The sequence below is a fragment of the Somniosus microcephalus genome, chromosome 13 (assembly GCF_052327205.1).
Source record: "Somniosus microcephalus isolate GS21.2 chromosome 13, FLI_Smic_1.0, whole genome shotgun sequence".
Lineage (NCBI taxonomy): Eukaryota > Metazoa > Chordata > Chondrichthyes > Squaliformes > Somniosidae > Somniosus > Somniosus microcephalus.
Genome location: NC_140999.1, coordinates 25746707 through 25760972, shown reverse-complemented (window position 1 = coordinate 25760972; position 14266 = coordinate 25746707). Strand labels below are relative to the sequence as shown.

General features: G+C 42.0%; 1 protein-coding gene across 5 annotated transcripts in view; it reads left to right on the top strand.

Annotated features, from left to right (window-relative positions):
• ap3d1 (adaptor related protein complex 3 subunit delta 1) overlaps positions 1–14266 on the top strand; it is an 87708-nt gene that overhangs the window by 22019 nt on the left and 51423 nt on the right. For all 5 annotated transcript variants that reach the window (XM_086004657.1, XM_086004658.1, XM_086004659.1 and 2 more), the window contains exons 2-6: positions 6803–6898; positions 9207–9287; positions 13017–13097; positions 13241–13348; positions 13455–13584. In XM_086004657.1, the coding sequence (XP_085860783.1) occupies positions 6803–6898; positions 9207–9287; positions 13017–13097; positions 13241–13348; positions 13455–13584 (496 nt within the window). The remainder of the gene's footprint in view (positions 1–6802; positions 6899–9206; positions 9288–13016; positions 13098–13240; positions 13349–13454; positions 13585–14266) is intronic.

The window sequence follows — 14266 nt, the reverse complement described above, 5'->3', positions numbered from 1 at the left end:
TTCCCTTTCTTAATTAATCTTTTAGTTGTTCTTTGTTGGCTTTTAAATGCTTCCCAATCTTCTATCCTCCCACTAGATTTGGCTACTTTATATGCCCTTGTTTTCAGTCGGATACTATCCTTTATTACTTTACTTAGCCACAGATGGCTGTCTTTTCTTTTACGTCCCTTTTTTCCTCAGTGGAATATATTTTTCTTGAAAGTTGTGAAATATCCCCTTGAATGTACACCACTGCTCATGTACTGTTTTACACTTTAATGTATTTCCCAGTCCACTTTAGTCAACTCTGCTCTCATACCTTCATAGTCTCCTTTATTTAAGCTTAGTACGCTGGTTTGAGATCCAACTCTCTCACCCTCCAACTGAATTTGGAATTCAACCATGTTATGGTCACTCATTCCAAGGGCATCCTTAACTAGGACATTTTTTATTAATCCTGTCTCATTACACAGGACCAGATCTAAGATTGCCTACCCCCTGGTTGGTTCAGTAACATACTGCTCAAGGAAGCCGTCCCTAATGCATTCTATGAACTCTTCCTCAAGGCTGCCCTGCCCAATTTGATTAGTCCAGTCAATATGAAAGTTAAAATCCCCCATGATTATAGCTGTTCCCTTATTACAAGCCCCAACTATTTCCTGATTTATACTCCGACCAACAGAGTTGCAACTGTTAGGAGGCCTATAGACTATGCCCACCAGTGACTTTTTCCCCTTATTGTTCCTTACCTCCACCCAAACTGTTTCACTATCCTGATCCTTTGACCCAATATCATTTCTCACTTATTGCAGTGATTCCATCCTTTATTAACAGCCACTCCACCTCCCTTTCCTTCCTGTCTGTCCTTCCTAATTGTCAAATACCCCTGGATGTTTAGTTCCCAGTCATGGTCACCTTGCAGCCATGTTTCTGTAATGGCCACCAGATCATACCCATGTGTAGTTATTTGTACCGTCAACTTGTCTATTTTGTTATGAATACTGCGTGCATTCAGATGAAGAACTTTTAAATATGTTTTGTGACAATTTATTCCTGCTTTTACCCCATTTACTACTTTACCTTTTATCTTTATACATTCTGTCCCTTCCTGACACGCTCTGGTTTTTAATTCCCCCACTGCTACCTTGCTCTATTGCCTTCTCCGCTGACATTTTTATTTTTTGTTGTCTTGAAACCTTCCCCCCCCCCCCCCACTAATTAGTTTAAAGCCCTCTCTACAGCCCTAGTTATTCGATTTGCCAGGATTCTAGTCCCAGCACTGGCCAAGTGAAGCCCGTCCCAACGGAACAGCTCCCTCCTGTCCCAGTACTGGTGCCAGTGTCCCAAGAAGCAAAACCCATTTCTCCCACACCAGGCTTTGAGCCACGCATTTAACTCTCTGATTTTATTTACCCTAGCCAAATTTGCTCATGGCTCAGGTAGTAATCCAGAGATTATTACCCTAGTGGTTCTGTTTTTTAATTTGGCCCCTAGCTGCTCATACTCCCTCAGCAGAACCTCTTTCCTTGTCCTAGCTATGTCGTTGGTACCAACATGGACCATGACAACTGGATCCTCCCCCTCCAAGTTTCTCTCCAGCCCAGAGGAGATGTCCTTAACCCTGGCACCGGGCAGGCAACACAGCCTTCGGGACTCTCTCTCTCGGCTGCAAAGAACCCTATCTATCCCCCTAATGATACTATCCCCTACCACTACAAGATTTCTTTTTACTTACCCCCACTTGAATGGCCCCTTGTTCCACGGTGCTGTGGCCAGGTTGCTCATCCTCCCTGCAGTCCCCGTTCCTGTCCCCACAGGGCGTAAGAACCTCGAAGCTGTTGGGCAAGGGCTGCGGCTCCTCCAACACTACCTCCTGGATCCCCGTACCTGCCTCACTCGTAGTCACACCCTCCTGTCCCTGACCACAAACTACATCTGAATTAGTTAATCTAATTGGTGTGACTACTTCCTGGAACAGAGTCCAGGTAACACTCTTCCCTCCCTGATGTGTCGCAGTGTTTGAAGCTCGGACTCCAGCTGATCCACACGGAGCCAGAGTTCCTCAAGCAGCCAACACTTACTGCAAATGTGATCACTGTGAACATCAATGGTGTCCACCAGCTCCCACATTGCAGCAGTAACACATCACCTGCTCTGCCATTCTATGTAATTAATTACATTTATTATTATTTTTAAATACTATTATTTTAAAAAGCGGGCCATGAGTCCCCTATGAAGTAGAGAGACTTTATTGCCAGATATCTAGCTAAACGATCACACAACCTTGGGCTGTAAGAATAAGGCCCCTCTTTGTGTGTACTGGATACTGTGAGACCACACCTGGAATACTGCATACAGTTTTGGTGTCCATACTTAAGAAAAGATATAATTGCTCTCGAGGCAGTACAAAGAAGGTTCACTCGGTTAATCCCAGGGATGAGGGGGTTGACATATGAGGAGAGGTTGAGTAGATTGGGACTCTACTCATTGGAGTTCAGAAGAATGAGAGGCGATCTTATTGAAACATATAAGATTGTGAAGGGGCTTGATCGGGTGAATGCGGTGAGGATGTTCCCAATGATGGGTGAAACTAGAACTAGGGGGCATAATCTTAGAATAAGGGCCTGCTCTTTCAAAACTGAGATGAGGAGAAACTTCTTCACTCAGGGTGGTAGGTCTGTGGAATTTGCTGCCCCAGAGAGCTGTGGAAGCTACATCTTTAAATAAATTTAAAACAGAAATAAATAGTTTCCTAGAAGTAAGGGGAATTAGGGGTTACGGGGAGTGGGTAGGAAATCGGACATGAGGCTAGGTGCGGATCGGTCATGGCCCTGTGGGTGGCGGAGCGGGCCCAGGGGCCGTGTAGCCTGGTCCTTCTCCTACTTCTTGTGTTCTAATTCTGTGTTAGATTTCAGGAGATGGTTCTATTCACAGGGATTAGTGAAGACCTAGGGAACAGGCTGCCAGCTAGGAGTCCTTCAAGAGTAAATTGGGCCTGTTCCTGGCTGGGGTGGAGATCACCTCTTACAGAAGGTAAGTACTGCAGGAATACAGGGACAGAGTGATCTCCTGGACGAGCTTTGATCGCCTAGATGGTGGGTTCGGGTGGGATGGAGAGTGCAAGTAGATTTGAGGTTAGGATCAGATCAGCCATGATCTTATTGAATGGCGGAGCAGGCTCGAGGGGCCAATTGGCCTACTCCTGCTCCTATTTCTTGTGTTCTTATGATCTCTCTCATGCTGCCAAGTGAATTTCTTGTGTCTCTCAAAGTGGAGTGATGAGCACTCCAGTGAGATGAGGCCCAATTGTGAGCTGAGAAACTGATTTATTTTACATAGCCTATAAACAAGCAGAATAGTTTTCAGTGATTTTTTCAATCAATTCCAATTGTTCTTCACAACTGGGAAAGTAATAAAAAATACAGGACTGAGCCTTTTGATGTTTACTTAACTTGCTTTACGAGTTAACAATCTCTGAATTGACTGGCACTATCTTAGGAAGCAAGACCTCAATGTCTCACTTGCTGTTTCAGTCTCTAAGTGATCTGGTATGAGAGTACACAATTCTGAGCTGGCTAGGTATATTCTGTCTAATTTGTCCTAAACATCCTAGATAGCTTGTCTCTCTCTCTGGAAATTAGCTGCTTATTAAGTGAATCTAACTTTGTAACAGGAACCTAATGGCTCGTATATTTCAATGCCTATGTGTGTGTACGGCCTGTGTACACACCCGTAGGGACATCGGAAATGCCAGTTTCAGGCGTACGAAGCACATGCTCTGAAAACCGGCATTTCTGATCTGTCAAGAATGCTCTTGACAGATCAGACGCCTGCACTGGAGAAGGGCCTCTGTGGGTGGAGAGTTCCGCTTTCTGCAGAACCTCCGCCCGCTGAAATCCCTTAGAAATCTTACGCCTGGTAAAAGCAGGCTTGCTTTTACCAGCATAAAAGTTTTTTAAAAAGTTTATAAAAAAAAAAAAATTTAAAAAAAATTTCACTCAATTTAAAAATGCGCTTAAACTTTATTTTTAGCCCTGTAAAAAGCTTTAATATTTTTCAAATTTAATTTTTGTTTTAAATATTTAATGCAATTTTAACATTAAATAATTTTTTTTAAATCACATTTTTAATGTTTTGATGTGTTTTTGGGGTGATCTCCATTCATACTTTTGACAGGTCTATCTGTCAAGTATGAAGGGAGATTCTCTTCTATTGGCTGGCCCGGCCCACGTGATCCCAGGGATGCTTGCGAACCGCCTGCGCCCCTGCGATACGTGGGCCCGGCGCATTTTGACTGGAGAGGCCCAGAAGCGGAAGTGTCCGGACCTCGGGAGCCCTCGGGTAAGTGCGTAGATTTTTTTCCAATAGGAGGCATCTGCACGCAGGAAGCCTCCGATCGGAAATTACGGGCCATGATAAATGAAACCAAAGGCCAAACTGGTAAGGAATCTCCACGTTACAGTGCCTCAAGTATCATGATAGCCTACTGTCCCCAAAATGTTTCAAGCTCTAAGAGGCAGTTCTGGTGAATGAACAAATGTACAAGTCGCCGTACCTGAACAAATTATATAAATCTGACAATTGAACAAGCTATTAAATAGGTGTAGCATCAGATTTAATTACTGCATTCAACTGAAAATGTAATACGTCACAGTAATTCTCAACATGAGGAATTGGCTCACCTATGATTTTTAGTCTATTCTTTCAGATCTATTCTTTGACTTGTTGCCTGTAATCTGATAACAAAATGGACTTTAAGTGCCATATCGTGCATTTATTTTAATCTTATTACTCTCGAATTAACAGCGCTGTAAAGCGCAAGGAAGCTAATGTACCATTTATACTGCGGTTAATGCCACACTGTGGTGGTTTGGACTTTGCATGGGTGCTAAACGTATGCAGTATATATCCGGTCTTGGGGTCCAAACTGACTGGCGTGTCCATTTGGCAATGTTGGATTGGACCCTGACTCTGAACTCAGGCAGCATTTTCACTACAACTGCAGTGTCAGTACAAAGCTCGACTGTAAATGCACTTCAAGTGAGACCGATGATTAAAAATTGTGACACAGACTCATTAACCTGCACATTTATACTCCAATTACTTGTGGAACAGTATTTAGTTTTTTTAATGTGAAATCAAAATAGGTTAAACTTTCAAACTAAAATCATGTCTCGTTCCAAATGAGTGTGGGTTGTCTGTACTACAAAATGTGTTATTTATTCTTGTCTATACCATGTGAAAATTCTTCCAGACTTTTTCAATTTAATGGTATTTTGTAAGAATTTTCACATGCAGAAAGCAAAAATAAGGCAAAAACCTAATTAATTACAAGGATTTACTGTTCTGCTCTTCGCATAAAACAGTGAACTTCCTTAATTTGTCATGTGAGTAAATTTCCCTTATTTTATCACCACTCCAATAATTTAAGAAACAAGTACATATTGCTATATAAATGCGCGTTGTTGTGGACATTTTTACATTTTTGTGCTCTTCCAAAGAACATAACTCTGTCTAAGAAATTAAATCTAACATTTTATTTGTAACTAATTACCATTGTTCTTGGGTTAGTTTTATTCAGTATCAAGAAGGGGTGTTGGGGAACAGTATCTCCCAACATGTAGTCTCAGGATATGAAAGTAATTTTCAACATGCAGCATATGACGTTCAGTATAAAGCCATTACTGGAAATGATTCATCATTCTCACTGCTGCCTGAAGGACTTTTTTTTTTAACATGGTGAGTCATCTTTTGAGAGAGGTAATTTAGAAGTGGTGTGCAGCAGTAATAATCACAACCCGAGTTCCAGATTGTCACCACATTTCAAGGATCATCATGGCTAACAGTGGACTGAGGAGGCTGTCACACAGGTGGCAAAATAAAAATAGGGTGGGTGGGAGGGGGTCTTGCTTTGCTCCCTTCCCGACTATGTATCCTGCAAATTCAATGTGAAACTGAAGATTCTAAAATGGGGGAATCCTTTTTTTAATAGAGAATTGTCTCCCAGAGGAAGCTTCATCTCCTCATATGTATATGTGATTTTTCCCACAGTTGATTTTTAAAAACAATTCCAGATGTAGATTAACTGCCAATCCTTTGCATTCACTTCAAATGATGTTTTTTCTTCTTCGTCTCCCATCGCTCTCCTCCCGGGCATAATCCACTCTGCATTTATCCTTTGGATGGTGGGTATCTGACTAACTAGTTTGACCACCAGGCACAAGCCAACATTGCACACTTCCTCATTCTGCGACCTCTTGCTTCAGCTGAAGTCAAAAGAGGAAGAATTACAAATGTGAACTTGTGTCCCACTCCCCTGCAAATATTGATAGGCTGGGATGCTTTTCCAGCCTTATGTGGCGACCGTGGTGTTGGGTCTGGAACGTGAGCTGCAGAAACCCAGTAAACATGGACTGAAAATCTTTAATTGTTGCATCTTGAACTAAAACAAACTTCACTTACGGATGGCCTTAAGAATACAGTTATACATTACAACAGTGACTTCAGTAACCAGTGCCCGCCACAGAATATCAGTTGTTTCATCATGTTTCCCTCATAAATCAGATTTGTTTTTTTAGTCCCTCTCAATTTGGACTTCTGTCTCTCTCGGGATGGATAGTCGTGCCCTTAGATTGCACAAGCCGTGGTTGGAATGGTCACATGCGGTTCGCTAATGCAAATGCGTCATTTTATAATCTGTGTACTTCAAATAAAATAATCACTCTTGGTAGCTTTTCCTGTTTTATTTTCAAAATAAAACTGGAAAAGCCCCGAGTTTTGTTTAACCGCTCAGTGGTTGCTGATATTTCTTAATTGTTTTCAGGCCAAATACATTTCACAATGTATTGATGAAATAAAACACGAGCTGAAGCAGGATAATATTGCTGTCAAGGCCAATGCAGTCATCAAGCTTGCATATGTAAGTACACTGTCATATATTTGACAAATGTCCTACGCAAATAAAATTGAATAAATTGTACCAAGAGCTTGGTAATATGTATTTTTGTAAAGTTAATGTCAATGCAACTGGAATAAATCATGTCCTTTGGTAAAGTGTTTGCACTTGTGTGCCACTTCTAAGATTATTATAGCATAGCTGTGTTATGTTTTGTACACCTTGAGGTGCAATTAGCATTCAAAATGTTGTTTAAATATCAACTATTTGAAATTGTTCTACTCCCCCCCCCCCCCCCCCCTCCACCCCTCCACAAACGCGCCAGCACCTGCTAAATATTACAAAAGCAGAATACGATGGCAAAATACTGCAGATGTTGGAAATCTGAAATAACAACAGAAAATGCTGGAAAAACTCAGCAGGTCAGGCAACATCCATGGAGAGAAATTTGAGTTGACATTTCGGGTTTTTCTGATAGTCATCAATGTATCGGTGCCGTTTCCTGCTCTCGCCCCGAACTTGACAATTTCATTCACTTTGCCTCCAATTTCCACCCTTCCCTCACCTTCACATGGTCCATCTCTGACTCTTCCCTTCCCTTCCTCGACTTCTCCGTCTCCATCTCTGGGGTTAGGTTATCGAGCAATATTCACTACAAGCCCACAGCTACCTGGAGTACACTTCCTCCCACCCCGCTTCCTGTAAGGACTCTATTCCATTCTCCCAGTTTCTCCGTCTCCGCCATATCATCTGCGACGACGCCACCTTCCACACCAGTGCTTCAGACATGTCTTCCTTTTTCCGCAACCGAGGATTCCCCTCTACCGTGGTTGACACTGCCCTCGACTGTGTCAGTTCTATCTCCCGCACTTCTGCCCTCACCCCTGCCCCTCCCTCCCCGGAACCACGATAGGGTTCCCCTTGTCCTCACCTTTCACCCCACCAGCCTCCACATTCAACGGATCATCCTCCGGCATTTCCGCTACCTCCAAAGTGATCCCACCACCAAACGTATCTTCCCTTCCCCTCCCCTTTCAGCATTCCGTAGGGACCGCTCCCTCCGAGACACCCTAGTCCACTCCTCTATCACCCCAAACAGTTCTTCCCCTTCGCCTGGCACCTTCCCGTGCAAGCGGAGGAGATGTAACACCTGCCCCTATACCTTCCCACTGTCCAGGGCCCCAAACACCCCTTCCAGGTGAAACAGCGATTTACTTGTACTTCTCGCAATCTAGTATACTGTATTCGCTGCTCACGATGCGGTCTCCTCTACATTGGGGAGACCAAACGCAGATTGGGTGACCGCTTTGCGGAACACCTCCGTTCAGTCCGTAAGGGTGACCCTGAGCTTCTGGTCGCCTGTCATTTTAATTCACCGCCCCATTCCCAGTCGGACCTCACCGTCCTTGGCCTCTTGTATTGTTCCATGGAAGCTCAACGTAAACTCGAGGAACCGCACCTCCTCTTCCGATTAGGCACTCTGCAGCCTTCCAGAGTCAATATCGAGTTCAACAATTTCAGATCATAACCTCGGCCCCTATTACATTTTTTCTTGTAATTTTTCCACTCCTTTTCCGCCCCCCCCAGCCCCTTTCCTTTTGTTTCTCTCACACCTGGCAGCTATCTCTTGCGCTGCCAGTACACTTCACACCTAATCTCAGCCTATTACCATCTCCTCTAATTCTGAATACCTTTTATTGTCTCTTTTACTTCTTTTGTCCGATCGCAGCCCTGCCTTCGATCTATTTTCTTTTCTTTCCAGTTTTGAAGAAGGGTTCAACCCGAAACGTCAACTCCAATTTCTCTCCACGGATGTTGCCTGACCTGCTGAGTTTTTCCAGCATTTTCTGTTATTACCAAAGCAGATCCTGTCATCTTATCTTCTGCTTTCATGCAGTGTTGGGGGTTTTGCTTTGTACCATCGCCGTAATTATACCATAAATGCACCGAGTCTAGAGCTAGGGCTTGAAGGTAACATTAATGAAGCAGAGTGACCCACCCTGGAGGAGGGAGTCTCTGCTCGTTTTGCTCTGGAGTCAATTCGAGGCTCGACACCTGATTCACATTGAACAAGTTTATCATTGGTGCAAAGCTGAGACTGACACTGAATTGTAGGATTCTGGAGAGGAGCCTTTTGGCAGGCTGTTGCTTCGTGTAGTTTTTTCTTTTTCAAAAAAGAATTCTGTAGGAAACCTGAGGGAATTGAAATATATTGAAAGTATCCCCTTGTTGTTTCCTTCTTAGGTATTCACATCAATGAAAACCTCTATCTGATAAATAACACAATTATAGTACAGTTCTGTTTTTAAAATGTTTTTTCCCCCCACTACAGCTGCAAATGCTGGGTTATGACATCAGCTGGGCTGCGTTCAACATTATAGAAGTAATGAGTTCATCAAAGTTTACATTCAAGGTAGGGGTGCCTTTTATTCTATTATCTATACAGTGGTTTGGTAGATGAATGCACAACCTAAGTAGTATATTATATTGATATAAATTGCAGTTCTCTTGCCAATTAGACAGCTAGGAACTGCCAAAACATTGTATTAGCATGTGTTTTTATGCTGGGAATTCGGCTTGAGATTTACAAATACTGGCAATGGGGAAATTTTATATACACCGCCATACGTATTTTAACTTTATTTTACCACATTGATCCTCGCTTATTTATCCTCCTACATGTCTCATTGTCCAGTGGTGGGGGGGGGGGGGGGGGGGGAAGAGTAGTTCAAAAGGATTGTTGCTAGTCCCATACTGTTGAAATCCCAGTCTCCCCCCCCCCCCCCCCCCCCCCTTCATCTGTTAGCAGCAGCAGCAGTACAGCTGTTGCTTTCCCATTTGGAAGAGTTGTTTGTGCTGTTAAATCCGCTTGTCAAATTTTGGCAGTCATCCTCTTGATTTGGTTATGTTTTGAGATTGACTCAACACCACAGGTTAGCGTTCCCGCTTTGAGTGCAATCAGCAATCCGGGCACAAATTGCACTGTTTTTCTCCAAGTGAAGTTATGGTTCAAGTTTCTGCTCAAACTCATTTGCATAACCACAAACGTAAAATCTTCCATGAACCTGCACAGCGTTTTAGAACTTAATTGATGTTTTTAACTTGTGTTAAAAAAAATTCTTGATTTAATCAGAACGTTAACCTGGTGCAGTTCTATTAATACAGCTGAAAATGGATTTATCACAAAAAATAAGCCTTTTTAAAGAGTCTCTAGTCCAGCACGTGGGTAACACGATTTCAAATAATTGAAAATGACTTTAGAAATCTATACAGAAGCACTTACTAGTTTCACTGGTGTACACTAGTTAGTTCTTTAGTAAATTAAATATTTAATATTTAAAAGATGCCTTTTAGTGCCTTTGCGCCTTAAAAAAAAACTCGATTGTAAGAGCCTCCTCGAAGGGCTGCAAACGAGTGCAATTAGCAGAAACTCGCCATGCTCATTAATTCAATTTGTGGGCGGGGCTGGCTTCCAGCACCATGTTTTTGAAACCAAAGGGAAAATTGCGGAAACACAACTTGCGCTTGAAATTCCTTGATCTTTTGTGCTGGTTTGGCCAATTTTAGGCAAATTGTGCAGCTAACCAGCGCAATCTAGTGGAAATTCTTCCTCCATATCTCTAATATTAAAAGTCTGGCCTATTACATGCACTTCTGGTACTTCCAGCAAGTAGTAGTTACAGTCACGTCATGCCTAGCTTTCACCATATATATTTTAAGCTCCGAGTCTTCCCAGCTCCTGATTTATATCCCCAAGGTACATAGTGCTATGCTCCACCAGAGTGAGGTTTATTAAACTGGCATCTATTGCCTCTTGCAACTCCCTCCAAAATTGTTGGTTGGTCTAAATTTTCATTACATTTCTATTTTTTTGTAGTTATTTCAAATTATGCATCCATCATGGTGCATGCTGCCTTGCCTCTCTGTCATTGCCTGTGCTCATCTGGTGCCTGCAGCCTTGGCTGGATATCCACCTACTTCCCAATGCCAGCCTGCAACCCAGAACCTCTCGCAGCCTTAAAAGACCAAAATATAGAGAAGGGGAGAGGGATGAAAACTGAAAGGGGAGAGAAAGATACAGATAGTGAAACTAGACAGAGGCTACGATAACTGGCCTGTGACTGGCTAGATCTACCCTTATTCCCATGATGCTGGCCTGTGTATCTTGCTGGGTGAGACCAAAGAGGACGTAGGTAAAGGAGCGAAATCAGAGAGCAGAGAAGCAGGAAAGGAGAAAGCACAAGAATTCAGATCATGTGGTTGGGTGGGAGAGAGAAATAGGACAGAAAATGTTGGCAGTGGGAGGTGGCAAAAGGGAGTTGAGAGACTGAGACCAAGCGAGAAAATACCATCCATTGCAATATGCAAGTCTACCCTTTTTCCCACCCTGACTCGTATCTGCCAATTTGTCCGACCATTCCTGGCCATAAACTGCCAGCACAAGCCACGATAATGGTCCATTTCTGGTCATTAGCTGTGCCCTTCCCTGACCCTCCCTTGCCCTGGACACTGGCTAGAATCTAGTTTTTAAATGCAAAAATCAGTACAAATGCTGTACTTGCCAGCAGTGCCCCTCACCCTAGTGCCATGAAACTCTGGGGCTCCCTCCCCAGTGTCATCAGACTCTCCGTTGCTTCCAGTCTCGGCGTTTCCCTTTGGTACCTAACCTGAATGCTCCAGTAGCTCTTGCCCCTCCTCCTCCTCCACTCCCCTGTGCTTCTAGATCCTTAGAACTCTGCACAGTGCCCTACCTCCTGCCAAAAATTAAGGATTGAAGCACAGAACATGTTAAAAGTTGAGAATAGTTTAGCTAGGTGAATGAAGGGATGTGGGACTAGAGTGGGCGCATGGGATTAGGACTACAGCTTGTGTGGTAGATAAACATCAAAATGGGTTATTGAGCTGAACAGCCTGTTATGTTAAAATTTCTGTGTAATAGCCCTTACATTGTGTTACATCCAATTTACCCCTCTGCATGTAAATGGAAGGTACTTAGATATGTATTTTAAACCAGCACTCACTTTATTCCTGAATTTACAGAATATGCAAACCTAGAATCTAATCTAACTTTTGCATTTATTTGTTTTCAGTTTCTATATCTAATGTAATATATTCACTATTCATTTTTCAAGTATTTCTTACTTACCCAATGATATACCATAGAATAATCTATTTTGCATTACATCAGATATATTACTCCTAATAAAGCAGCTCATACGACGACTCATGAGCAAGACTCAGGTCTGCCGGTATGTTTGAAATCTCTTCTCGGTACAGTACCGTCCTGTTACACAAATTATAAGTGCTCCGGTCATGTTGGGCTTCATGTTCTGGCACTTCCTGTCATGGGGAGGTGCTGGTTGAACAGAGGCAAACAGTAATGGGTCTTGATGCTGTTTGGTAGGAGTCCTGGTGGAAATGGGATCTGTATCATAAGATAGGAGAAAATTGTCTATTTTGAAGCTTGTAGTGTAAGCCTTCAGTATTTGTTGACACTAAGGGTGCATATGTTGCCTTGCACGTCCAAAGTTCTGACCGGCACCCTTCATTAAGTGGATATTTTCCAACCTAGGGTTAGAGTTTCTCTGGCATTCAGGGTTCCAAACAGATATGTTGACTTTGGGCAATTTAACTTCCCAATCTAGGCCTGGGTTTAATGCTCAATTTGCTGCTGTCTCAGCATGATCAGTCATGGCTCAATGCTGGGCCTGTTGTAGTTACTCGCCCCTTGGACAGTATCGCTTTAAGGCTCAGTGAATTTTTCAACTTGACTATTTCAGCGTGTGTAAATGATGGGAATTTGCAGTTGTGCAGTTTTCTTTTGAAACTCTAAATTAAAACCATTTTGGTCAACAGGATTAGCACAATTTTAACAAGTTGCTGTCTTAATCTGAGCCTTTATTTAGATCTGTAAGTTGCTTCTCCTCACTGGATATCTAATTATTTCCAGCTTGACTTTTCTTGAAAGAAATTCATGTTCTGTTTGTGTTCTTCTAAATTGATCTAAACCATGAGTTAATTGATGATTTGAACATGGGTATCACTGCAAGAAATGCTGATTTGTACTGATGTGAAATACACTGAAATCTTTACTGTGGATTGTCTGTGATTCTGTTAATTCTGTGTTTCTCCTTTGTTGCAGAGAATAGGGTATCTGGCTGCCTCTCAGTGTTTTTATGAAGGGACTGATGTAATCATGTTGACAACCAATCAGATTCGTAAGGTAAGTTGAGAGATGGTTGATATGTGGGTTTAAAAAAAAATTTTAATTGTAAGATGTGGTGAAAAATCAAAACAAAATTGTACCTTTTTTTCATTTGTCACATTACTCTTAATTCTAATGGAAAGTTTTTACCATTTTTACAGGACCTCAGCAGCCCGAATCAGTATGATACTGGAGTTGCTTTGACTGGTTTGTCCTGTTTTGTTACCCCAGATCTTGCCAGGGATTTGGCAAATGACATCATGACACTGGTGAGTTGTTTTCGATTTGAAACTTGCTTGTGCTTGAGAGGAATTCCTTTTTGGATCTCTGTACTTGCATTTGTACACTAACAACATGCACTGCTTTGGTCCACAGATGTCTCATACAAAGCCTTACATTAGAAAGAAAGCCGTTCTTATTATGTACAAGGTGTTCCTTAAATACCCAGAGTCCCTACGACCTGCCTTCCCACGCCTTAAAGAGAAACTGGAGGATCCAGATTCTGGTCAGTTGTTTTTTACAGGACATGATACCAAACAGTGCCCATGTAATTGCACAAGTTATTTTCAGATTCTGTTATGTAGCAATATTTTACTCACCAACAGTGTAGATAAAGGAATCCATAGCAATGCAACTGTATTTTAGAGTTCAGTTGCTGGAATAGTATTTGAAAACACTATTGTATCTGCTGTTATTTATTTAAAATGCTAGAGGAAGATAAGGCTGAATTATGTATTTTAAGGAATGTATTGATTCTATTAAAAATTTAGTCCCAACTTTAGCTTAAATTTAGAACAGTGACTCATTCTGATTTATTAAATCAGCACTTCATAAAATTGACTTCAAACTACTTGAGATGGATAAAATTTATACAGCATTTGCATTGATCTCTAATACTCCCCTAATTCTGCAATGCTTGTAGTATTCCCAAGTATGTATTAGCATATGGAAGTAATTTTGCATTGATTTCATATTGCACACTAGTTTATATTTTTTTAAATGTCTCAACAGATACTTTATTGATCCTTTTTAATAAATAAAAAAGTGCTGCACAGAGCCACAAACTGTTGAGTTAGCACAGGGCCAAGAACATATTCCAAGGGACAGGTTAAAGGTGATGTACATCAGAACTGGCCACTATTCAAGTTGTTGCTTGCTATGGTCATTCAGTGTAGACTGTTACCTCT